Consider the following 12946-nt stretch of genomic DNA (forward strand, 5'->3'; position numbering starts at 1 on the left):
CGTTATTATACACAGCATACTCGTTATTATACGGTTCATACTCGTTATTATACACTGCATACTCGTTATTATACACTGCATACTCGTTATTATACAGTGTATAGTCTATATTATACGGTGCTTACTCGTTATTATACATTGCATACTCGTTATTATACAGTGCATACACGTTATTATACAGTGCATATTCGTTATTATACACTGTATACTCGTTATTATACACTGTATACTCGTTGTTATACATTGCATACTCGTTATTATACAGTGTATAGTCTATATTATACGGTGCTTACTCGTTATTATACATTGCATACTCGTTATTATACAGTGCATACACGTTATTATACAGTGCATATTCGTTATTATACACTGTATACTCGTTATTATACACTGTATACTCGTTGTTATACATTGCATACTCGTTATTACAAACTGCAAACTCGTTATTATACGGTTCATACTCGTTATTATACACAGCATACTCGTTATTATACGGTTCATACTCGTTATTATACACAGCATACTCGTTATTATACAGTGCATACACGTTATTATACGGTTCATACTCGTTATTATACACAGCATACTCGTTATTATACAGTGCATACACGTTATTATACATTGCATACTCGTTATTATACACTGCATATACTCGTTATTACAAACTGCAAACCTGTTATCATACACTGTATACTCGTTATTATACACTGCATACTCGTTATTATATACTGTATACTCGTTATTATACACTGTATACTCGTTATTATACACTGCATACTCGTTATTATACACTGCATACTCGTTATTATACACTGTATACTCGTTATTATACACAGCATACTCGTTATTATACAGTGCATACACGTTATTATACGGTTCATACTCGTTATTATACACAGCATACTCGTTATTATACAGTGCATACACGTTATTATACATTGCTTACTCGTTATTATACACTACATACTCGTTATTACAAACTGCAAACCTGTTATTATACACTGTATACTCGTTATTATACACTGCATACTCGTTATTACAAACTGCAAACCTGTTATTATACACTGCATACTCGTTATTATACACTGCATACTCGTTATTATATACTGTATACTCGTTATTATACACTGCATACTCGTTATTATATACTGCATACTCGTTATTATACACTGCTTACTCGTTACTATACACATCATCCCAAAATGCAATTCGGTTTGTAATCCAACACAGAGGGCGTTTACACGTGATTTCTAAAATGTCGGCGGCACAAGTAGATTACCGAGATCGTGATCGAGAGATTGAAACTGTTATGCTGAGGCTGGGATTAGGAAACCTAACACAGCGTTTCAGGGATGAACGGATAGATATACACACCGTGCCAAATTTAACTGATGGTCAGTTAATTCGACTTGGGGTGAGTAAGATGGGCGATCAGGTTCGGTTACGTGAGATGGTAAGCGAAATTGTCAACAAAAAAGACGACATACCGAGCACCAGTGCACGTCGACATGGCGCTGCTGAAATTGCACTAGAGCGTGCATCCTTATTCTCGCCAAGTACCTCTTCCTCCTCGGGGTCATCTAACGCCCGTGGCCAGAAAAGGAAACGCGTCCAATCCAGTGCCGCTCGTCGTAGAACGTGGACTAGTCACCTCATTTGCCTTGCAAGTAGGACGTCGTCAAGAGCCCCGTCAGTAACTGAAAGGCAAGTACTTCACAGAGCGGGATTGGGATCGAAAAAAATACAGTTTTTGGCCGATGATGATGAAGAAAGTGTAATACAAAAAATATCGGACGAGTCTGAAGGTTTCCCGCAATTACGTAACTGTGGTGGATTCGAACTGATGCAGTGTTTACCGCATTGTCGTGAGTTGACGTTAGTCAGCTGTCGATCGTGGTCTGTCAGTGAATTAAAGGCGCACATGGGATCCCAAGCAAAAATCTACATTCGACCAATCCAAACGACACTTAGCACGGAACCAATTGAACAACAAGCAGAAGGTTCGTCCTTAAAAGAAATATGTAGAGGTTGCAATCAAGAAGTCCTTGTCCGGGAATTACGTGATCATCTCTGGACGTGTTCCTCTGTATTTGATGACAGTGAAGATGAAAATATCACAACTATGACTTTGGTAAGTTTCAATATTAAGGTGTCGGTAATTCAGTTTTCAGACAGAATGTATGAATGACTTGAAGTCGTATTCTTAATAGGATCTTAACTAAATGAGGTACAATAAAGTATAAAAAATACAATAAATATTATTAGCAACAAGTAGACAGCAACAATAAACAAAAGAATATGAAATCACTGAAAAGCAGGTAAAGTAAATAAAATATTAATCTATGTTTTCTGGGCAGCTGGTTTCTTTGATTAGAATGCATGTAGTGCAAAATGTGAATTTTGTAAACATCCGAAAAACACAGCAGTATTTTTTATTCCCGAGCACACATAACATAAACAGTGAAACATTAAATGTGACATTTTGATTCCACTACATCACATGTATATTTAATAATCATTACATAGTGTGATTGCCATGGTAATAGTATGGCATCTCCTTGTACATGTTAACATACTAAATGTATGTATTTCTCATTTATAGACAAATGAAAATATACCCTTGGTATCTGCCGTACAAGAAGACGTCGTTATTAATGAGTAAGTGATTCTTAGACATAGACCTACATACAAAATTCTCTCATCTGCTCGCCATTCTAACAGTCTGAGTGATATGATTTGCTTTGCAATCACATGGCCATGGTGCATATCGTTCCCAGTTGTGGCATTATCGTGAAAGATCACTGCTGATATGGTACGGTAAACGTCACGATATTCACGTTAAAAGTCATAGTTTTATGTGTGTTCGAACCGCACGCTGTTTATTTTGGAAAGACGTCTAAAAGAAGGGTAATATTCAGCCGATTATCAAAAAACATCGGTGGCCGCAGAGAAGTTCCGTAAAAATATAATTTCTCTGTCCTTTTGACACTCAACGTTGGTCATGTGATAAAAAGGTTATCACTTGATATCCTTTGTTCGTAGAGCTGGTTGATACTCGTGGCGTCATGGGCTGTATTATCTACCCCATGACGTCACTCGTATCAACCAGCTCTATTCACAAGTGATATCAGGTCATAACCTCATAATATCAAGGATTTATAGGAGAGGATATGTAATACTGGTGTGATGTGCGATAAAGATACAAATATAATCACAAAATCGAAAGACATACATTCATTTCCTGAATGAGTCTGTGAAAGATATGGTTCGTGTTATGGCGATAACCTTACTCATGTATGCTATCAAACATTTCCAAGCATTGTACAGTCTCTCGTTTGTTTTGTTTTTTGGTATTTTTTCAATAAAATGATATACTAAAAATATTATGTGTGTTAATGGTGAAAGCCGGGTTACCGCATAATGGTTACCGCAAAACATACAAGAGACTTTTGTCCCTTGTAGACGCCCTCTAGCAATACCGGTGATGATTGTCACCGGTCTGGGGTTCATTCCGTGATGCAATGATTAACAGGCTTATTAATATTCCACTAACGACAAAATTGGAGTTCAATTTTCATAAACAAACTTCTGTCTTGATTCTGTTACAACCAGGGGCATCTACTAGGGACACAAGTCTTTTGTTTGTTTCGTGGTAACCCATCTTTCGCCCTTTACTCACTCGCATAATTTTTTTTAAATATTTGATTTTATTGAAAACATACCAACAAACAAACTAGAGTGTATGCAAGTCTATACAAATCCTTGATATATCACATATCACAATTATTTTGAGTTGCACACCATGAACTTATAAATCATTGGTAAAATGTATTTATGAAGTCCCTTTTGGCAATTTCTATTTGCAGATTTTCATTACATTTTGTTATTGAAAAGATTCAGTTTCTGTTCAAATTTTTTTAAATATATATACAAATGGCCATAAATAATTTATTCTTCAGGACAAGTGATAACGGGACACATGATAATATAGTACATGTAGTTGAATCGGACATTCAAAATATAAGAGAAGACGTCATTAACCCTGTAAGTATGTTTTTAGTGTTAATGAAATTTCTCATTTTTTAGAACATGTTATAATTATGTACCAGACCTTCCTGATATGATCACAAGTGATTCCATTCAAAATGATTTTGTAGTTGATAATGAGGGATCCCTACAGGGACATGTACTTTAGACATTAATTGTGTACAGATTTAGCACATAACACCAACAGATATATGATACATAATGATATATTTTAAGTCATTAATTCAAAAGTAGGCTTCAACCTTTAACATGAAAATATCACATACTTCAGTAGTCAGTATCCAGAATAATAAAAGACTTGACACTGTTAAACATGTTAGGGCTGACTATATTTACAGATGATTGCAGTAGAAGATTCATCTACTGTAGATGAAACTGTACAACTGACAGTGCAATATTGCTTACAAAATAATGTAAGAGATCCAGTAGAAATACTAAGGTTTTACCAGTCCAAAATAATGCTGGGAAGAAGCTTAGAAATACAAACAATGGATCAGTGTGATGAAGAAGATACATCTATTATCTGTGTCGATAGAGTTTCATTAAAAGAAACTGGAATGTCTGAGATCAGTCAGCTAGATATAAACGAGCTAAGAACTACACTAGAGGTGGAATTTTATGGAGAGGTAAATTTGTTTTAGTGTTTTAGTCCCACCAGATGATAGTCTGAAACAATAGGGGGCATTTCTGTATAAGGTTACTTAGTTAGGTGTGCATGGCATCATTCACCCTGGAGAGCCACCTCAGTCACAAAGTTGCTAGTCAGCCACCTGTCGCTTTACTGAAGATTCAATGATTTTTAATACCACATCTCCTCCCAATAGAAGCAGACATAAACTAGAGATATTATTCACTATATTGTTATTCGAAAGTATAACTTATTAGTCCCCGTCGGACGAAGTCTGAAATGGGGACTTTTAGTTTGACCTCAGTGCGTGCGTCCGTCCGAACCCGTATCTTGCACATGCCTGGACCGATCTTGTTCAAATTTCATACACACCTCATACTACTTGGGATACATATACACATACATTTGTTTGTGATCTGATTCAAGATGGCCGACTGGTGCCCATTTTAGTGTTAAAAATGTGTCAAAATCCACTATTTTGGCCATTTCGGAATCGAGTCTCGGTCGTGCATGTACGGATTACGTTCAAACTTGGTACATACATTGATCAAAATGGGGTCTTGGTACACATCCTTTTTTTTTTTCTCCCATGTGCGAAGCACACAATGGGAGTCTTTGCGGTTACCCTGTCTGTATGTATGCATGTTAATAATCTAATTTGCATAAAAATTAGGTAAATTTAGGCTATTTTGGTGATATCTTAAGAACCATTCAACGTATTTCAATAAAATTTGGTACATAGATGCATTGGGGTGATGTACTTACCTGATTATGTTATAGTGGAAATCAATCCTAATTATCTAATTTGCATGATTAGTCAAATTGTAGGTATTTCGGTGATATCTCATGAACCGTCAACTTCAACGCTGTTTCTGGTTCTCACAGAGCACACAGGAGTTTTTTCTTAGCTTTCTTCGATTTGCAGGTTGGATTCAAAATGGCCGTCATTCAAGATGGCCAAATGGCATGCTAAAACTTGGTCAAAATCTGCTGTTTTGGCTATTTCAGAACTTGGTGCATGTCCTTTTTTTGCAGGTTGGATTCAAAATATCACAATTCAACCAAAAGCACACCTTACTGATTACCAGCAGTGAAAAATCACTGCATTCCTCTAATACTACTGATCAGCTTTGCCATTAAAATCACAACGGGACTATGCATCTTTGATGCTTGTTTTGACAATTATAATACATATAATGTATTTATGCTTGATATATGTTAGCACAATACCAGTAAACACTGATTAGCATATTCCTCTATTCTTTAACATTAATAGCCTAAATATTGCTTTTTACTTTCATTACATTCAGAAAGCCAAGGATTATGGAGGTCCTAGGAAGGAATTTTTTGCTATCATTTTAAGAGAGATTAAAGAGACCTACTTTGATAATGGGAAGAAGATGTATATGTCCAGTGATTATATGACTATTGGTGTAATCATGGGTATGTTTATTCTTAATCTACTTGTGTCATATGATTGTCACTTTTGTCTCACGTGTGCGATGCACAAAAAGGGAGTCTTTGTGGTTACCATGTCTGTCTGTCTGTCTGTCTGTCTGCTTCAAGAGCCAACGGCAGTGTTATTGTGTTTCTTGATTCTTTGAGCTCTGTCGAGCAAGTTTGTGCTGCCAGTATTACTGACATTGGAGATATTCTCGTTCATGTTGAACCTTTGACTAAACCAGCTACTAAGGTTATTTTGTCAGGAGTTCCTCCCTTCATTCCTAACAGCTTGATAGAATCGCAACTAAAAATATATGGTAAAATTGTTAGTTCAATTTGAATGATACCACTTAGATGTAAAAAACCTGTATTTATGGATGATGAATGGTTTGGATTTCAATGAAACTTGGTATGTAGATGGTCTGGGATAATGGGCAGATCAGATTCAGTTTTTGGTTAGCCTAATTGTAGCCACTATGCTGATATCTAGTGAACCATTCAACATATTTCAATGAGACCTGGTACACATGAAATGATGCACATACCTAATCAGGTTATTTCGGTGCTGTTATAGTGGCAATCTATACAAATTATCTAATTTGCATACTAATCAACCAATTTGTAGCTATTTCAGTGATATCTCATGAACGTTTCTAGATATTTTTAACTAATTTACAGCTGTTTCACTGGTATCTATAGAACCGTTCAACATATTTCAATGAAACTTGGTAAACAAATGCATTGGATGTAATACATAGACATTATTAGATGATAGTGGGAATTTGTGCATTTTAATTATCTAAGTTGTCATATATCAATTGTTAAAAAGTACACTCATAGTTATTCAAAGATTTATGCGCTCATGGGTATGTAGGGTGATATGTAGTGTTTTCCATTTGTGCTGTCAAACATTACTGTTTCTGATTCTCACAAGCACACAGGAGTTCTTTCTAAGCTTTCTTTGATTGATATTTTAAACTTCTTGAAAACTACAGCAAAATCCCATTTAGGCTTCATTACATTCAGACTTAGTACATACATAGAATATCATGGGAATGTTTATGAATTGCTCTATCACTTGATTAATAATTTACATACTCAGTTACCATGGAAAAATAACTGATGACCACTCATTTTATTGCAATTTTCTGAATATACTAACAGCTAATGCATGTATTTTCTCAACTTTTGGTGACTTGCAGTTCAATTGTATATAAAGGTAGAAGTCAGGTACACATCAATTTTGAAAAAGTTGGTCATAAATAGTATTATGTTTTTGGCTTATTATGTAAAATCATTTAAAATACATTTCCATGATAACACAAAACAGCGTTTTTTCATGTGTATAGTATTTTGAGCAAATTGACCTAACATCTTTCAAAAATTGCTATTTTTAGAATAATTCCATGTTCTTCAGTGCAAAAAGAAGAACATGGTCTTTACCCAATACGTTTGTTTTTGTCTTCACTCATTTGATATCTGATTTTTTGATTGATTTTATTGCTAGTAAATTCTGGGTATTTTCATTTATGAGTAGCCGCCTATATTAAACTCAAGTAAATCATGTACTAATTATTGTTTGTATTCTGGTATAGCTCTCAGTATGTTGCAAAATGGACAATTACCGCAGTTTCTTTCTGAAGATATAAGACAAGAACTATTTATGGATACAGATTCCTCTTGTCCATGTATTCAACAATTAAAGCAAGGACTGGACAAATTGGGAATATATCAGGTATAATTAAACTAACGTATAGTTGTTATACATAGTATTTGCCCTGAATGGAAATGTATTTGTTTCCAGTTTTCATTCTAGATACCAGATCGATTCAAAATCTGTGACATGTATCATGTAACATACATGTGCTGTAAACTTACATTAAATTGAATTGTATAGTGGCTATGTCATGACTTGTTAGTCCCCGTTCGGACATAGTCCGTAAACGGGGACTTATGGATTGTGCTCTGTGCGTGCGTCTGTGTGTCCGTCCTCGCCTGTATCTCGAACATGCATGGACCGATCAAGTTCAAACTTCACTCATACTTTACACGTTATATGGGACGTATGCACATGCATTTGTTTCATGATCCGATTAATGATAGCCGAATGGCGGCCATTTTAAGGCCGAAAATGCATCAAAATCGCACATTTTCACCATTCCGGAAACGGATTTCAGGCATGCATAAACAGATTTTGTTCAAATTTGGTACATACATTAAACATAATAGGACCTTGATGCATGTCATATTTTTTGCGTGGATCGGGTTCAAAATGACCGAATTCAGTTCTGGATCCATATCTGCAACATCAATCAAGTTCAAACTTCACACACATACATCTTGTCGTGCATATGCTTAATATTCATTTAGATCATGATTCTAATTTTTGTCAAAAAATGGTTTATATGTTTCTTAAACATAATTTTGGTGTCATAGTGAGATCACTAATTTGCATATCTTGAACAACTGATACTTTGTTGCTACAGTGTTGCAAAGCCCATTACTTACTTGCAACAACTTTCTCACAATGCATTAGTAAGGTCAGGAAGATAAAATAGGACATGGTGGGTACACATGTGCATATCTGGCTGTGTATGTTTTCAACTTTTGCACTCTTTGATTTAGAGTGCATTTATGACATTTATGCTGCACATGCCTTTAAGTAATACATTAATCAAAATTGGTTACAAAACCCATTCTATTTGGTGAACAAGTATAATTGCACTTGCAGTGTGCTTTAGTTGGGAAGAATTACTGCACTGCTTGGCTGCATACTAAAGCAACAAACGGGTGACTGGACATGACATTCACACTGTTTTTGTTCAAAGCACAAAGACTTGATACCATTTTGTTAATGTCCTCAATGCCAGTATCACCCAGAATTTGAAGGAGGACGTGTCATTGACAATGACTTGTTTCTTTATTTTCTTTTTTTCAGTTATGTATTAAGCTGCCGACCATGCAACATTTATTTATCCACAATCCGTCTAGTGCATTGACCTTCCCAAAACTAAAATTGCTGTTGGTCCCTGAATTCAGTGAAGTTGGGTCAAATAAAAGGCGATTTGAAGGGGAAGTGTATGCTGTCTTCATTAAATATTTGCGTGAACTTGCAAGTAAGTATCCAACAATCCACCATAGCTAAGCTTTAGAGCTAAGGAGAAAAATTGTGCACACATTGGGACTACCATGTGTGTGGTGGAGGGAAGGGGGGCACTGATAACTGACAACTTGCATGATTATTATTAATTGATTTTAATTTTTTGGACATTTATGTTCATTATCTTCAGCACGGCGCTCGTTCTAAGCCTTTTTTGATCTTGGGTCTTATTACTGCTATAATATTTAGCTTCTGGAATGAGCTTTAAACCATAGCTTTGAGTGTAACAGGAAAATTTGGTGATCAGATTTCAGTATGAAAATCACACCTAATGTTAACACATCTGGTTGGAATAATGGATTGTATTATCAGAATGCATAGAGGACTGTTTATTTCTGTTGCATACATTCATGAATATTTGTAGAATATGATTTTGGCATTAGACTATTAGTTGAACAAGATTAAAGTGTAATTTTCATCTAAAAGTGGACGAGAAAACAAGATACAATTCTTCTAAATGACTGTCAATCATATAGATTTATTCAAATCAAAGTGTTACAAATATGTCCGTTCAAGGTAGAGATAATGTGTACATAATATGCTAAAACATACAATGTAGGATTGGCAGTAACTTTTGAATACATAATGAGCAGTGGGCTGTTCATTCAAATGACATTTCCATGATTCAATGGTGCAATCCCAGGAACTGCAGAAATGTGCTTAATGTATCATTACAGTTTCCTGCATACTCAATAATTTGCTAGTAACAACTTTTTTCTGTTGTTTAGGTAATAGAAGAGATCATGTTACTTTGGAGGATGTTCTGTCATTTGCAACAGGATCAGTTCAAGAGCCAGTTTTGGGTTTTGGCACACATCCTTCGATAGAATTTGTTGAATATAAAGAGTCCTTCCTACCTGAGGCAGATACATGCATTAATAAACTTAAATTACCAATACCTAGTATTGAACATGAGTTGTTATCAACTGAACAAATGCATACTTTATATGACTATGCATTTACAAGTAAATTCTATGGTAACATATGATTTTAATACATATATGAGAGTTTCCCATTAATGTGTTGTCAAAAAGTTATCCCTAATGGATATACAAATGACAATTGTGCATACATCATATCACTATGTTTATTACTGGTACATACAAAATATCCTAAACATCTTTTTGTATTTAAAGTTGTTTATAAATTGTACCATTCTTAAACCTCTATTGGGGTCTTGGGACTTTCAGCACTTCCAAAACACAATCATTTGAATAAGTGTTTGATTTTAATTTGCTAAGACGATTGAATTGGGTTCTACGGGATGGTTTTGCTGGTGCATTCTCATTTTGTTCTTTCAATGTACCCACATTCAGGCCATCAAGTATTTCACATAATAGTCTCATGATCCCAACAAAGCTACATGAATGCTCTCAAGTTCAAATTTAACTGTTAGACTTTGTATGGTAATCCAGGCTGCCAAAAAATTGTTCCACTTGTTCACTACTGCTAAAATTTCTTTAATTAACATTTATGCATCAAGATGCTGAACTCTTCACTTTGAACATATATGTACATTTCTTTTGAATTTCAGCAAAAAATAAAAAAATATTTACTCTTAAATTCTAACATCCTCATCTAAATTTTCATTAAACAAATGGAGAAAGTTAGCTTATAGTTTGTGGATTGTTATAGTTAGTCCCCGTTCGGACGAAGTCCGAAAACGGGGACTATTAATTTGGGTTAGTTTCGTCCATCCGTACGTACGTCCGAGGCTATATCTCGGACACCCATTGACGGATTTCATTCAAACTTTACATGAAAATAATTCATAATGTCTTACATATGCGCGTCAAGTTACTTTATGATCGGAGCAAAAATGGCCAACTGGTGGCCATTTTGGATGTAAAATTTGCTATTTCTGATACCTAAACGTGTCCGCAGATGACTGGGCCGATTTGGATCAAAGTTTGTATGATGATCATACATATTGGGTTGTAGGTGCACAACATTTTTTTTCGTGATTCGAACAAATATAGCCGACTGGCGGCCATCTTGTTTTTCATGGTACCTATGCTACTTTATCTTGAATGCCATGAACGTTTCTGTTTAAATTTTGTACAAAGATAGTATACCAAGAGATACAACTACACCATCATTATTTTTGTGATTGGATTCAATATGGCTGACCGATGCCCAAATTTCATGTAAAAGTGCTAAATCATCATTTTTACATGTTTGGAGCTGTTTCTCAGAGATGACTAGGCCGATATGAATCAAAGTTGGTATGATGATCATACATATTGGGTTGTAGGTGCACATCATTTTTTTTCGTGATTCGAACATATATAGCCAACTGACGGCCATCTTGTTTTTCATGGTACCCATGCTACTTTATCTTGAATGCAATAAACATTTCTCTTTAAATTTTGTACAAAGACAGTATACCAATAGATAAATCAACATGAACATTATTTTTGTAATTTGATTCAATGTGACTGCCCAATGTCCAATTCTCGCGTAAAAGCACTAAATCGTATTTTTTTACAAATCCATCTCCTATTAATGGTTTCAATCTAATCTCAATGACTTCATTAGCATCAAATTGATATGTCAGATCAAAAAATTCTGGACGGGGAGTGTGTCATTAACAATGACTTGTTTAAGATGTTTTTTGTCAATGCACACTAATTCACTCCAAAAACACAATTACATTATTATAATTGAAATGTTTGTATTGAATAAAACCATTGGTTGATTTTCCTAAGCATACCCATATGTTGTCCATAGATTTTAGGTACTAAATCCAATACATTCCCTCAACAATGTAGAGTGTTATATGTAGAACTTAAAATGTTCACACAAATATTTTTGCATACATTTTGCACAATTGAATTGTTGTTTATTGCATTACAATAACCGTCTAGTATCATAAAACTTCAAGGAATCACAAGCATATTTAGAATCCTAACGCACATTGAAAAAGTGGGGTGCATTTTGTAAAACCTGATTTTCAAGCCAATTTTATTTTCTGAAAATTACATGAAATTGCGTGAATAATTTGTATTTCTACAGTATATGAATGTAATAGAACATTTTAGTTTAGTTTAGTTTAGTTTGACATTTCTGTTTTGGGTTATACAATAAAGTATATTATGTTGACATAAAATGTAGCAGCAATTTTCATTCAAGCCCATTTAGCAAAGCTATTATGCATGATTGTGTTACGAATTACAGTTTACAATCTTACTTCGCCCTGAATGAATACATTTTTTTTCATTTAACCATTATAGAACATGTTAAAATGCATTTGTATTAAATTGCATTCATTGCATTATACCTTTTGCTGTCCACATACATGGTCTTGGAGCAAGAGGAATCTGTTATACACAGACTTTAAACACCTGTACCTCAGACATACCTGGACCGATCAAGTTCAAACATCATACACATATACAACTTTGGATACGCATGTAAATTTTTTACATGGTAAAATTCAAGATGGTCGAATGGCAGCCATTTTAAAACAAAACAAAGAAAGCTGTGTGAGAATTAGAAATAGTATAATTGCTGACAAGACAAATTGGGGGAAAAACTACACTGCATCCACCCTATATACATCTTTGAATAACTTGAGTGTACTTGCTGACAACAGAGAATTAAGAAACTGTGATGGTGTTTTGAAATATCAGTGAAACTGCTAAAAATGGCTAATTCCCACTATAATC

At 34.7% G+C, this 12946-nt stretch overlaps 1 protein-coding gene across 1 annotated transcript; it reads left to right on the forward strand.

Moving 5' to 3' along the window:
* Nucleotides 1-1174: 1174 nt before the first annotated feature.
* Nucleotides 1175-12387, forward strand: LOC144350715 (uncharacterized). Its single transcript, XM_085495886.1, has 7 exons — nt 1175-2131; nt 2603-2658; nt 3960-4044; nt 5986-6118; nt 7714-7853; nt 9057-9234; nt 10007-12387. The coding sequence occupies exons 1-7, from the start codon at nt 1256-1258 to the stop codon at nt 10264-10266; spliced, it is 1728 nt and encodes a 575-aa protein (XP_085352012.1). The 5' UTR covers nt 1175-1255; the 3' UTR covers nt 10267-12387.
* The last annotated feature ends 559 nt before the right edge of the window (nt 12388-12946 follow it).

This window comes from Saccoglossus kowalevskii, chromosome 22 (genome assembly GCF_978046115.1).
Source record: "Saccoglossus kowalevskii chromosome 22, keSacKowa6.1, whole genome shotgun sequence".
Lineage (NCBI taxonomy): Eukaryota > Metazoa > Hemichordata > Enteropneusta > Harrimaniidae > Saccoglossus > Saccoglossus kowalevskii.

Excerpts from the sequence above, each read along its gene's own strand:
- LOC144350715 (XM_085495886.1), top strand. The coding sequence starts at position 1,256 with ATGTCGGCGGCACAAGTAGATTACCGAGATCGTGATCGAGAGATTGAA. Across the intron at positions 2,132-2,602 it reads ATATCACAACTATGACTTTG|ACAAATGAAAATATACCCTT; the intron begins GTAAGTTTCAAT and ends TCTCATTTATAG. Across the intron at positions 7,854-9,056 it reads ACAAATTGGGAATATATCAG|TTATGTATTAAGCTGCCGAC; the intron begins GTATAATTAAAC and ends TCTTTTTTTCAG.